The sequence below is a fragment of the Narcine bancroftii genome, chromosome 1, assembly GCF_036971445.1.
Source record: "Narcine bancroftii isolate sNarBan1 chromosome 1, sNarBan1.hap1, whole genome shotgun sequence".
Classification (NCBI taxonomy): domain Eukaryota; kingdom Metazoa; phylum Chordata; class Chondrichthyes; order Torpediniformes; family Narcinidae; genus Narcine; species Narcine bancroftii.
The window spans coordinates 260658787-260673286 of NC_091469.1; the positions used below are offsets into that span (position 1 = coordinate 260658787).

Here is a 14500-nt window from a genome sequence, read left to right on the forward strand (position 1 = left end):
ACACATTGGTGTATTGAGACCCAGGTCTGGAATGTGGTGATGGGTTTTGAGGGGATGATGATGTCGAATGCCAAACTGTATTCAATAAAAAGCATCCTGATGTATGCATCTTTGCTGTCCAGGTGCTCCAGGACTTTGTGTCATGCTAGTGAGGTGGCATCTGCTATGGACCTGTGGCTGAGGTAGGAAAATTGGAAGGGATCCATGTTGCCACCCAGACAAAATCAACTTCAACACTAGCTTCTCAAACCACTTCACTGCTGTGGATTGTTGGGCGGTAGTCATATAGGCAGGTCACTAGACTTCTCGGGCACAGGTACGATTGTGGCCTGTTTGAAACAGTTGGTTATCTTTCCCCTCTCTTTGATCAGTCTTGTTGAAGGGTTTTGATTTGAAAGATCAACATTTTCTTCCCCTTCTGCTGATGCTACTCAACCCACTGATAGCTTTGTTTGCTGAAAAAGAAATTCCAGCAGATGCGTCAAATGTAAATTTTCTTTCATATATTCTGGCGATATGTTTTATGTATCCAGACATCTAATGAATAGTCGGTTGCAGGAGGGAGAGACTTTAAATAGAAATACACGGATTGCATAGTCATCTGTGAGGTTTTACAAGTGATTGAGCAACATCTGTTGATAACAGCAAGATGGAAATCAGTGTGAGGGAGCTATTATGATATTTAAACCATAGGAGTAGATGAAATTTACATAATTTATGTAACAAATTTGAAATTTCTGAAAAAATTTGGGAATCTTATTTACAAATTGTGGGAATTAAGTTGTAATCGCCCAACCCGAACCTTTTAAAATCAAGAAAAGTAAGACATGTTAGATTTTATTTGATAGTTTTAGTCAGTTTTTATAAATACTATTCAGATCTTTTCTTTCTTCTCTGTTGGGTTGTTAGGGGGAGGGGGAGGAAGAAAGGGGGAATTTTTTTTCAAAAATAACTACATGTTAATATTTTCATTATTTTCAAACAAGAAATTTACATATAAGATTTTTTAATGCATATGTGCAATTAAATAAATTTTCCCAAAAAAATGGAATAGGATGGAACATAACATTATAGCACAGGTCCTTGAGCCCACCATCTTGTACTGACCTATGTCAACCTGCTCCACATTAATCCTTAGTTGCACTTCAGGCAAATTATCTGACAACGCAAAAGCTCTGATGATGACTCGAAGGGGACCAAGATACCATCAATGTTGCACATGGGAGTAGACCTCTGGATCTATAAATTGTGTTACCACAAGGCAGGAGAGGGCCATAGTTCCTGGGACTTTATTGAATCAACAATCATTGGTGAAAATTAAACCATAAATTGGATTAAAATTATGTAAAGAACAGGATGAATAAAGCTATTGGAGCTCATGTGTTAACAATACATTATCTTGAATTTCCCTGAAGAAAATGTATTGATCAGCACGCTGAACTTTGAAAACACACCCTTGAAATAAAAATAGCATTGCACCCCTTACATGCAATAGATCACTTTGACATAATATAACAGCAGTAACTACACCTCAAAAGTGATTTATCAGTCATAAATCAGTTTGGAGTATCCTAAGGATATGACTACGATTCCAGTAAATACAGCAACATCTCACTAGCAACACCCTTTTTTTGGTATTGATTGAATGTTGAGTAGTCACCAAAAAGCTTCAAACTTGCCTACGGTTTTAATCACATTGCTCATGGAACAAAGTAATTGGGCTTCAGTTTCATGTTCCATGTGAGATATCAAAACGGTAACTATATTATTCAATGTTGTGTGGTTCAATCTTCAGTTTGTCGATAATGACTCATAGCAATAAGATGAAATAGTCAGTCTCAATATCATGGGTCTAAGTCCATATTCCAAAGATTTGAGTACATAATCTGGACTGGGTAATTCTGTCAATTATGTCTGGAGTACAAGGTCATTGGGCATGCCATGAGATATTAAACCAAAGTTCCAAATTATATCTTGGACAAATTGAAAATTGCCTGCTGTATTTTGCTATTCTTCAGAACAGCAGAAGTATTCCTACAATAGCTGACTAATATTTATCTTTCAATAAAAATTACTGAAGAAGATTATCCATACAATCTCTCATTTCTGCTCCTGTGCACTCATGCCACAACAATATTTTGAAGGCTATACATAATTTTGGGATCTATTAAAATCACAATATGTGATATACAAAACAATTATTCTATTGTATAGTTTTTCTGAATTCTACCAGAGGAGTTGAGTAAAAAACCAGTTCTTGCTCTCTTCAGGTTTGTTCAGAGGTAAATGGTATGTTTAAATAAATTAACAAAAACAGACATAACTACGTAATGAAAAGTAATGTAGTTACTGGAATTTTGTGAACCTATAAATTAACACAAGTGTGTAATTATATTCTTTTGTTCATTTATTTTGTTCATATTTCTTTGTAGTGGAAAGTGGCACCTCTAGCTTCATGAAATGTTGAAAGTCAAATTGTTTTTTTTCTAAAGAAAGCACACTTTCAAAATGAAAACAGAAGGTTGGGGGGAAAAAATTAAATAGGTCAGGCAATATTCACAGAGGGAAACGGTTGTTCTAACCAAAACACCTTCATCAGAAAAGGAAAATATTAAACTGAAAATGAGGGGAAGGAGTGAAGAAGAGGGAAGGTGTGTGATGGGGCTGAATGCAAGATATTAAACAATGAAAGGGAAAATAATGCAATGCAAATGAGATTCTTTTCAAAGGAAAAAGTGGTTGAGAGGATGGATAACAATAACAATGTGTTATCTTAATTTTTTTCCTGAAGAAAATATATCGTGCTCCAATTTGAACTGTGAAAACACATCTGAGAGGCAAAAAGAGCATTAAATAGCGGATTTATTTTCTGAAACCGTGGCACAACGTTGCGTTCAGAAGGCTCCATTGTATTTGGACAAATGAAGCTTTAAGTGGTGTTGGTTCTAGTTGAGAATAGAGATGTCTGTGGTCTGAATAGAAATGCTAATCTAATCTGTTTTTAGCGTATTGATGCATCTCAGGGTGGCAAATCCATTGCTCCCTGGAAGTGGCAACAGAAGTAGATGGGGTGGTAAAGAAGGTTAAACTCAGAATTGCCTTTATCAGCCAGGGTGTTGAGTATAAAAGTTGGGAAGTAATGCTGCAGTTGCATAAGAATCTAGTTATGCTACATATGGAGAACAGTCTGCTATTCTGGGTACTGCGTTAGAGGCAGGGAGGGATGCAGTGCTGCCGGAGCTCACCGGCACCTCTGTCAAAAAAAAGGAAAAATAAATCCCTCTCTCTCTTTCTCCCTCCTTCCCTCTCTTTCTCCCCCCCCCCCTCACCCTCTCCGCCAATATCCTCTCAATCTCCGTCTACCCATCAGACCCAATTGCCCCATTTGGGGCTTGTCGGGTGAGGGCCATTCACACCTGCTGTGGAAAGTCAGTATCTGCTTCTGGTGGTAACACCAATACCAGTGTTTAAGGCGTCCAACTAATGCATTAATTCATGTTGGCTAAAGTCAGTCATGGATTAAGTGATGGAACTGATATCTATACATTTCCATCTGATCATGTACGCGACCTCAGCAGCGGGACAGATGTCAGCATCTCCGAGATTCCAAATCGACCTTTTGGTGGATCTCCACACAGCTCTAGAAGCACACCTGCTGTCTAAAGGAGCACCATTTCACTCACTTGTCCAGGCCAGAAGCATAGACCTGAATCATACTCCCCAGGTGCAACATGAGTTGCAGATTCTGGTGATTGAATTGACGCCTAAAGATTTTACAGACAGTGCATTTCGAGACAGAGAGGGGGAGTGGCTCAATAATCAGATGTATTTAAGGTGGATTTGGGAACATTTTTTGAAATACCAGGGGAGTGACAACTGGGAGGAACATTCTAAGAAGAGAAGTGGAATCCACTGTTGGTCATCAAAAATCATATTGATGCCTGAGCACTTTTGAGTGACCAACGGGCTTCTTCCCTCTCCCACAAGCTTGCGGTTCAGTGTTCTTCACCACCAAACAACTGACATTTCTAAAATAAGCTTGGAATAGGATAAGCTGCAGTGGGTTTCAACTGCTCAGTTCTCTTTTGACTTCAATTGCAAAGATTGCTTTGGGAATGATCAAAGAGATTGAAATGGCTTGCACCCATTCCTTTGCAAAGACTGCAGTGCTTAGTCTGTTTTTTGTATCTCTGATATGGAGCATGTCCAATTGTGTGTACTGAATACAGCAGAGTAGATTGGACGAGGTGTATCAGATGAAAGGTCTGTGTCCCTGACTGAAAGCATGAGGGCCTATGCAGACACAAGTACTACTCATATTGCAGTGGGAAGTGCCTAAGGGGAAGGTTAAGATTGTCGGAAAGGAAAACCAAAGCAGGGATTCGTGAGGAGATAAGGCAGTAAGTGAAGTAAAGGAGACAGCGGTATTTCTGGGGTAAAATGCGTGTCATTGCCTGTACAATGACCTGTCTGAACTGAGGGCATGGATGGATTGAGTGAGTTTGGTGAGGGATCAAAGGGAAAAATGAAGTTAGATTCAGTCCGAAGTTCTGTCTTCACTGCCATATAGGTAGGGTGGGTTCAATAATGAGAGTTAGATATTTAATCCCGTTCACCACCTCCTGTCTGAATCTGCACTGAGTCATTGTATAGATTAACGTGTTGGCACAGAAGCTGATGCGAATGAGTAAGATGCCCCACCTCATTCACCATGGACGAGGGGGTCCTGAGGTCCATGCCTGAGAAATTGACTGTGACTCCAGAGCAGATGTAATACAAGGGATTTTACGGAAGCAGGTGTTGGGGTGGGGAATGAGGATGATGGCTGGCAGGGGAAAAAATACCACTAATAACATTAGTGAAACTATCATTATATTACTTAGGAGCTCTAGGATTCATATATTTCTTTCATCTTGGTTTAATGCTTGGCATTATAAGAAGCCCTATTCATATATACTGTACATGTTACACCCAATTGGTGTACCTGCTTATATCATGTACTGACCAGGTACACCAATTGGATGTGACATATATAGAGAGAGGATATAGGAAATGGCAGGCATTTTGTCAGCTCCGTCACTTAAAATATTAGCACTGCACCCCTGAATACAGGAAGGTTGTGAAGGCTTTGGAGAGGATGCAGAAAATGTTCAGCAGGATGATGCCTGGATTTGAGAGTATTAGCCATAAGGAGAGATTGGACCAACTTGAATTGTTTCCTCTGGAAGGTCAAATGCTGAGAAGCAACCTGAAAAGAGATGAAGGGTTGTCACCCATAATGTCAACCTTTTTTTTTGCCAGTGATGCTGTTGAGTTTCTCCAGCAGGTGTTTTTTTTTGTACACTGAATCTCTCTGGCTTTTTTGCATTTCAAACAAATTGATATTACCATAAACCTCAAAGCTTCTGCAAAGAGTGTAGGCCTTTCAATCCACCATGACAACGATGCCAATGTAAACAAATTCCATTTAAACTAACTCTATCTGCTTCTATCTCTGCCCATGGCAGTGCATTCCAGTGCACTGTAAAATATCTGCATTGCAAATCTCCTTTAAAATTCCCCCCTCTCACCTGAAAGAATGCCCTGTATTACTTGACATATCCAACCAGTAAAAAAGACCCTGTCTATGCCATTCATCATTTTGTCTATTTCCATCAGATCACCTTCTCCGATGTTCCAGTTTGCTCAACTTTACATTATAGCAAATGTAGTCGTCCAGGCAACATCCTGATTTGAAGCCTCATTTAATAGACAGATATTTGCTATTCATGATCAGATGATCAGTCGACCAGTCAGAGATTAGTTTCTTTTTTTTTGGTATCACTGAAATGATGAGAACTTTTAAGTCTACTTTCAAACAAAATTAAAATCTTCTCAACACATTTTCACATTCCTTCTGACCTAGCTAGATGAAAGGAGATGTTAAAAGCGAGTAAATTTAGACATGCTGCACAGTAACAGGCATATCGGCCCACGAGTCTGTGCCGCACAATTTACACCCAATCAATCTACACCCCAACCCCGGTATGTTTCAAACAGTGGTAGGAAACTGGAGCCCCCGGAGAAAACCCATGGGCCATAAAGATACAGGGAAAACGTACAAACTCCTTACAGACAGTGCATGATTCGAACTCCGGTCCCGATCGCTGGTGCAGTAAAGGTGTTCTGCTAACCACTACACCAACTGCACATTTTATAAAAATAACAATTAGACAGTCTGAGCATCTGTCTTCTGGTAATACCTTTTTTATCCTTCATTAATTTGTAGTCTGTAGGCATCCCTGGTGAAGGCACTGATTTATTGCAGTAGATTCATGCATTCTGAGTCTCTCTGGCTGAATTTGAGGAGATTTAGAATGTTGCCGAATACTCTTATCAAACTTCTAGAGGTGCACTGTATATACTAACTGGTTGCATCATGGACTTGTTTGTTAATTTGAGTGCCCAGGAATGCAGAGTATTGTAGAAGCTAGCAAACATAGCCAAATACATCATTAGATCTGACCTCCCATTCACTGAAGACCTAAATGAGGCACGGCCTCAAGGAGACAGCCATCACTCCGGTCACAACCTCTTCTCACTGTAACCTTCAGGAAAAAGGTATAGAAGACTGAAGTCTAGTACTTCAAGGTTAAACAAGAGTTTTTAATCAATGGCTATCAGGCTCTTGAACATATCATTATTACCCTAACCATAAACGACACCAGGAACACCAAAAACAACCCATGTCTGCACTATTAAATTGACACTTTTTTCTTGCATGGACTGTAAATACAAATATTTATTTATTGTTCTATATTTCATATTTATTATCTCTTTCAGTATTGTGGTAATCTAATCTATACTATCATAGTCTATGGATCTTACATGGCTACCGCAAGAATTTCAGCCATGTGTACATAGTAATTATTCTATATGGCAATAAACTAAACCTCAAGCTTTCTCTGGCCAAAGTCAAATATTGCATCAGAACACATCTGCTGTCATCAGTTTGAAAACTCAAACTTGACTTTTTACCCCACAGGTTCAGCCTAATTTACTGAGCATTTACAATAGTTTTTTAAAACTCTACATTGCTGGCAATTCTAATATTTTGTCCTTGAATTTAAACAGCCAGTGTTGATTAATCAGTAAGTTTTAAAATATCGCATTTCCCCTTGAATATCAGGTGTTAGTACTAACACTTGTGTCAAGGGAAGGAAAGTGCTGTTCTGTATAGAGATTCTTGATCTGTACACACCTATTGTGTGGTTTACACCAGCCATTCTCAAACTTTCATTTGGCTATGGACCCCTTAGGTCAAAGTTTCCCTGTGAAGCAGTCAAGTTTAGTTGATTTTCACTGTACTTCTTTCCTACCAATTACATGAAAAAAGTTATGATTTTAGTCTGTGCCCCGTATTAAATATGCTGTGGCCCCTATGGGGTGGGGGGGGGGGGCATATGCACCCATTCAAAATGGCTGGTGTACACCAATACAATCTATCTTTTTACCAGTCAACTTTCTTGGCCATGGACACTTGCTGTGCTTCTTAGCTATAATTCTAGCTCCTCCCCTTCTGTGACTTGGGTACAACCACTTCTGTCTTTTCTATGTGTCTATTTTAGTTTCAAGTCTTACACATTAGCACCTTCTTTTACACTGCAAAATCAAGTTTGTCATTTGTTCACTGCTTCACCCAGTTAGAACCTATCCTCTTGTTCTTTTCCTGATGAAGCACTTAGATTACCTTGAACATCTTTTAGCATTAATGAAAAGAAGGTTGGATGAAATTATTAATCCCATTTTTTGTCTCTAGATTTGTGGCCTGACCTGTTGAGTTATTTCAAGCCACACATGCATTCCTATTCATCTCTGAGAACATTTTCAATCAATCAAGGGAGATACATGTATATATTATTTATGTTTTCTTTCTATAGATCCTAGACTACACACTGACCATAAGCAAGTGCACACTTTGCAGATTGACTAATTCCTGGGTTTCTCATAGTACTACTCTCTGACGATGAGGAAGAAGGCATTGTTTTACAAGTTCAAAGTTCCTTTATTCTTTGGCTTGGCTTCGCGGACGAAGATTTATGGAGGGGTAATGTCCATGTCAGCTGCAGGCTCGTTTGTGGCTGACAAATCCGACGCGGGACAGGCAGGCACGGTTGCAGCGGCTGCAAGGGAAAATTGATTGGCTGGGGTTGGGTGTTGGGTTTTTCCTCCTTTGTCTTTTGTCAGTGAGGTGGGCTCTGCAGTCTTCTTCAAAGGAGGTTGCTCCCCGCCGAACTGTGAGGTGCCAAGATGCACGGTTTGAGGCGATATCAGCCCACTGGCGGTGGTCAATGTGGCAGGCACATAAATACACAATAAGTCTTCTCTTATGTTTGGCCTTAGGGGCCCCCAAAAAAGCACCTTTGTTATGCAGGTAAAATCTGCTCTTGGGGCAGGTGAATCAGGGGTCATCCAACTGGTGTCTTGCTCTAGAGCAGTGGATTACAAATTTTTTCATTCCACTCTCATCCCTCTTTAGGTATTCCCTATGCCATAGGTGCTCTGTGATTAGTAAGGGATGGCTTAAAGTGGTATGTGGGCGGAAAGAAAAAGTTTGAGAACCACGGTTTCAAGCGTACCTAATTGACTCATCATGTGCACGGTTTCCTAACTCCAAAGGAAATGGGCCAGTGTCAACTTTTCTCAAGCAAAATATTTCAGTAACAATTGGGTCGAGAGCAGTGATTCTCAGCCTTCGCTTCCCACACCATCCCTTACTAATCACAGAGCCCCACAGATACCTAAAGTGGGATGAGAGTGGAAAGAAAAAAATTGAAAACCACTGCTCTAGACTTTGGGGAAAAATCAACTTTCACAATATTAAAACCCTTTTCTCTGTCTGGTGAAAAACCATTCTTCAAAGTGAAAAACCATTCATCTGAAATGTTAACATGTTTCATTTCACCAATGCAACCTGCCTTGCTTAGTAATTCCAGCATCTTCTGGTCCTTCCTTAACCCTTCTTGTTGAGAGATGTACTGGGCCCCCACGGGAGAAAGATTTTGCTGACATGCTTGGCATACCAAGTTTCTTAATTTCTGTGAATAATGAACCAGAGTGGGACATCAGTAGCTCCTGTTTTTGGTCCTTGTTACTCTGTAAACGTGTTGGGGGTTGATCACAGAATATGTACGCTGATGTGCTAAAAGGTACTCCATGTCCTATACTCACAAACCTGCTCATTCGTCAAGAAAGTGCAGCAGCACTATACTGGGTGAGGAAAGCCAGGCCCTCATCTTAACAATCCTTTACAGGAGCACGATTGAGAGTATCCTGTCTGGCTGCATCATTGTGTTAGCTGCAAAGCATCAGACCGGAAGGCTGTACAGAGAATCATTAAAACAGCCCAGAGGATCACTGGGGACTCATTTTCCTCTGGACAACATTTACTGGGAGCGCTGTCTGAATGATGTGGAGAAGATCCTTTTCATCCAGCAGCCCAGTATCTTCAACCCACTGCTATCAAGGAGAAACAACACAATCAGGAGGGAGGCTGTGAATCTGATGAACAGTATCATCCCAAATATAGTTATTGACTTTTTTTATGCGATTTTTATGGTCTGTGTACTCTGTGTTTTTGGGCTTGGGTCGTGGTCTGAAGAGACGCTCTTTCGTCGGGTTGTACAATCAGATGATAATAAATTTGAACGCGAACTTGGTTAAGCATGTCTTGCTGCTTGCCTCGCAATTTTATTTATTGCTGGCAAGTTTTCTACAACGGAGCAACAAATGTCAGATAATTGGAATCGAAGGACGACTAGAGGACCAGCGGTGTCTAATTATTGGCATGGAGCATTTGCTCTATTGCCCAAGTTCATCGATTGGTTTAAATAGGCACACAAACACAAAGGGTTTGATTTTTTTTAAAAAATACCCCAACCCCTTGCATCGCTGGTAAGATTCGTTGTTCGTGGGGAACAGGGTGGCAACAACGACCTCAGAGTCACAGGACACAAATTACATACAGTTCGGATTCGCAGTGTTTTGCGGGAGGTTTCTGCGTTCGTTCATCCATTCAGAGCCAAGGAACACAACAGCACAGCAAACAGGCCATTCGGCCCGTCCAGACTGTGCCGAACCATCAGTCCGCGTGTCCCACTGACCTGCACGCGTTCCCCAACCCTCCAGACCCCTCCCATCCATGTATCTATCCAATGTATTCTTAAACCTGGAGAGTGAGCCCGCATTTACCTCGTCAGATGGCAGCTCGCTCCACACCCCGATTCTCCAATTCCGTGGACTGACCACTGCTGTGGTAGCCACGTCCATATCCTGACCTCCCTGTCCAATGATCACGAAGGGCCCATATATTTACGGCAGCGGGAGGCTGGAACCCGGAGCTGGGCAAGACCTCGCACGCAATGAGCGAATTATAAAGCATATTTTGCCTTTTCTCTCCGCATATGTACACCAAAACGATGTCACCAGGCTGATGAGGTGGAGAATAGATTAAAGGCGAGGAAGGTCATCAACATGCAAGGACAATGCGAGCGAGTATTTTCATCTCGGGTCTATTAACAACTGAGAATAGCCTCTCACCTTCCCCCGTCCCCATTGGTTTGAAAGGACGTTGGATAAAGAACACCTTGATTTCGCTTCGCCGACTCTGCGACGCCCCCCGCTAAATTACCCAAGATAACAGAGCAACCTGTATCAAGAACAATCTCCCAACGACGTCGTGAAGAAGGGAAGGATTCAAAGAACAACGTTCAAAGTAAATAACACCTCTCGGAGAATCCTTGTACTATTTGTATCCGTGAACTTAAAGGAATCGAGAAAATCCAGAAGTAATTCTGGCCTTTCATTTTAAGGTCAGCTTTCGTTACAGAAGTTCACAGGGAATGTTGTTTACACGTGTCACTCACCAGGGAATAATATTTCGAAGGGAAAATCTTTTGCGAAGAAAGATTCGATACGACAGGAAGGTCTCAAATAATTCTCCCCTCCCCCGCAGCTCCAAAAAATGTCAACCTCATTTCAATGAACAATCGAAACCTGACTGCAACATTCAGAACGCTTTCCATCAATAAATGAGTTCAAATCTAGTCGTTCCGCACACCGCTTACAAGAGCAAACTATCGTCTCGTTCAACCCTTTCACTTTTCTATAGTTTTGCGCTGCGGCCACTATTAGCCACGCTATTAGAAGGGGCAAGTCTTGAACACTGGTATCTTAACACGGGGCAGGTGGAACTCGACTCGGACGAAGTCTCCTGGTTCTCATCCGCCAACACTGGGTTGCACGTTAGGAACTGTCAAACAATCGCGGGCTCTCCCTCTCTCTGCAATCCGTTCAACGCATAAAGGAAACGAAAAGCATTTGTTTTTCTTGTCATCCAAAAAAGGACGATTAAAAGGGTGGGGGGGGTTCAACGATTTGGAAGTCTTCCTTGCTGTGCGCTAAACAGCTCACTGGTCTTTGCAGAGTTATACTCACACTGTGAAGTGGTAGATAAAACATTTCCAACCGGTGGGCCGTTCTAGGAAGTTATAAGTTCTGCCTTGGATGTTGACCTTGGATAAGATGGGCTTTCGGGCGCTGTACATCGACATCTGAGTCGGGAGAGTGATGTCTTTCGGGGGAACGTGGGGGTCGATTATCACCTCGTCGGCGCCTCGGCTCTCCGCAGTCTTGTCCGCCTTGCATTCGAGGCTGTTACTCCTCCGTGGGCTCGTGTCCTCGGACATCTCCAGCATGGTCGGTCGGTAGACCGCGCCGCTCGTCTGGGAACAAGTGCTATTCCTTCGAGGCTTGGCTTCGGAGGACATCGGTGAGCGAGGGTCGCTCTCGTCGGCAGCTGGAGTCAAGACCGAGCACAGCTAAGGAAAGGAGACAGAAGGGGAGGACAATGAAGAGAGAGCGTGGGAGATTCAAACGATGAGCACGAAGTAGCCCGGACCACCAACTCCGACCAAGCCAAAAAGGAGCCGACTTCTCGAATGAGATTTAAGATACCTGGCCTTTGCCTTTACAGGGCGGGGAGATTGCACAGAGGAGCCAGAAATTTCAGACAAGGACACGAATGTTCGGGATCTTGAGAGACCACAGACCTAGAACAGAGAGGGAAGACAGCGGGCGGTGAGGACAATTGCGTAAGGACCGCTCTCTAATCGACAGGTGTTTGTGCGGAGGGAGGGGAGGGGTGTGTGTGTGAGAGAGAGAGAGGGTGGGGGAGAGTAGGATGGGCAGGACCAAGGAACAATCACAGAACTTGCGCAGAGTTAACGTGGTCAGTCAGCACCGGAGAACTCCTGAAATGCCAAGAGCGAGCGGCCAGAGACGAAGCGCGTCGTTTGTTTTTTTTTGGACTCGATCAAGAAACATCTATAGGTTGTACCAACTATTCTTAAATAACTTGTCCATCACTGTATTCCCTTCAATCGGTAGCTAATTCATTGCAAATCAAAGCAAAATTGCTGAAGGAACTCAGCGGGTCATCCAGGGGGAGGAGGTCTTTTTTTTCCCCCAGTCGGAAACATTGATTTTGCTTCAAGGGAAGGGTTTGACAAATCTATATTTCCGAGATTAACAAGGAAGGCGATTTTAATGATTTTTCGAATGCTTACATTTGCCGAATGCATTAAATATCCTCATCAAAGTTTGCACCGGGGCGCTTCATGTCGTGTTTGAAAGGGTGGCGAACGTGTCGCCTATGACACGGCTCGCTCGGTGACGCTTCCAGCCGCGCTCCAAAGCAGCATTGAGGGAACGTGACAGCTCCGAAGCGGATGCACTTGTCGGGTCAGAAGGCTGACAGACTCGGGCCAATTCCACCCCCCCCCCCCCCCCACCCCCGCCTCCTCCTCCTCCCAAGATCGTGTTTGAAAGATTTCTTTTTAAAAGCGGAGGTTCCCTTCCTCCCTCCCGAACTGGCTCCTGCCCGGAGCCTGCATTGTCAGCTGGACCTGGACGCGTCTTCAAGGCGTAAGGGAAACTGCCATCGCCTCCTCCACCTCGGCGGGGAGGAGGGAGGAAAGAAGACCTTTCATACCATTAAGTTACACTCACCCGAGAAAAGCAGGCGGTGACTTGGGTGCTGTGGCCGGTCTGGTTTCTGCACCCCCCCCCCCCCAAAAAAAAGGGGGTCTACTTGTCTGAAAGTAAGAACAGCACTTTGTGGCCTTTCTTCATGTCTCCGGAGAGCGCCAGAAGGAGCCGAACCGGTCAGCGACAAGTTACTGGGAAACCATCGACTTTGCCGGGCCGGCCTTCGTACTCCGTGAACTGCAAGTAACCCGAAAACAACCGCGTTACGAGAGCGTCTCTTTTACATGGGACCTGCGAGTGTCCCGGGGCGTGGTGGATTGCTCGCAATTCAAGCACCAAGTGCCTTGCCCCCTTTTGCTCACCTGAATCCAAGGGTGGAGACTGAGGAAATGCTTTGCAATGTTATCGGGGCATTCCGAGCGCCAGCAACTCACAGCTGTTAACTACACGTGTTTAAAACAAAAATCTCCATTTCAAATGGAGACCCCGAAGTATCTCGGCTGATGGGCCTCACCAGATCCACCCCACCCCCCCCCCCCCGCTTCCTGATTTCCCCCCAGGATCATCGACTTCTTTCTTGCAGTTGCTTCCTTCCACTTTACTAACAGCTTCAAGTTAAAGATTTCAGAACGGCCGCAATTTCCCTGCGATGATGTGATTCCTCGTGTGGCCGAGAGTCCTGTTTCTTTGCGGTTTTATTTAAAAAGAAACTCTTGCTCTCTGAGGCGATCTTGGTCTGGTCGCTCAGGAGAGTCGAGTTCTCATTTATTTATTGTCAGAGGACAACCCGGAGATTCTGCTCTCCCTGCGGGCCAGGCAGAATTTGGGGGCGGTGTCGCGGTAGCCTTTCCGGCGGCGGCGATCGGGACCGGGGTTTGAATCCCGCGCTGTCTGCGAGTACGTTCTCCCCCGTGTCCGCGTGGGGCTTCCCCGGGGGGCTCCGGATTCCTCCCACCGTCCAAAGCCTAGGTGGTGGAAGGTTAATTGGGTCTAAAGTGGTCTGTTACAGTGTCCACTTCTAGGTAGTGTTAACTGCACTCAAGAAAAAAAAAGATACATATACAAGAGAAATGGAAACAAACACTGCAATGCAGAAAAACCCAGATTCAGTTTTTTTTTAAATGATGTGCAAAGTAAATGAGTCTCTGAGTCTTGTTGAGGAGTCTGATGGAGGGCAACTGATCCTGAACCTGGTGGATGTGTGTCTTGTGACACCTATACTTCTTTCGTGATGGCAGTGGCTAGAATAGAGCATGTCCTGCGTGGTGTGGATCCTTGAAGATTGCTGCTGCTCTCTGAAGGCAACATTCCACACAGATTGTCCTGATGGTGTGGAGAACCTGTGATGTACTGGGCTGTGTTCACTACCTTTTGCAGGCTTTCTGATCAGAGGTATTGGCGTCCTCATACCAGGCCGTGATGCAGCCGGTCAACACTGTCTCGAGGTTTACGATCTCGTACCAAATCTCCACAA

General features: G+C 43.5%; 1 protein-coding gene across 4 annotated transcripts in view; it reads right to left on the reverse strand.

The window, feature by feature from the left end:
- Nucleotides 1-13335, reverse strand: part of LOC138742330 (potassium voltage-gated channel subfamily KQT member 1) — an 844658-nt gene extending 831323 nt beyond the window's left edge. For 2 of the 4 annotated variants that reach the window (XM_069896622.1, XM_069896604.1), the window contains exons 1-2: nucleotides 13048-13335; nucleotides 11476-11858 (exon numbers count right to left, since the gene is read on the reverse strand). In XM_069896622.1, coding sequence (XP_069752723.1) covers nucleotides 11476-11807 — 332 coding nt within the window. In that variant the 5' untranslated portion in view covers nucleotides 11808-11858; nucleotides 13048-13335. Of the gene's footprint in view, nucleotides 1-11475; nucleotides 11859-11994; nucleotides 12090-13047 lie in introns of all 4 variants that reach the window. The other 2 variants (XM_069896614.1, XM_069896626.1) reach the window with 2 other exon arrangements.
- Between the last annotated feature and the right edge of the window lie 1165 nt (nucleotides 13336-14500).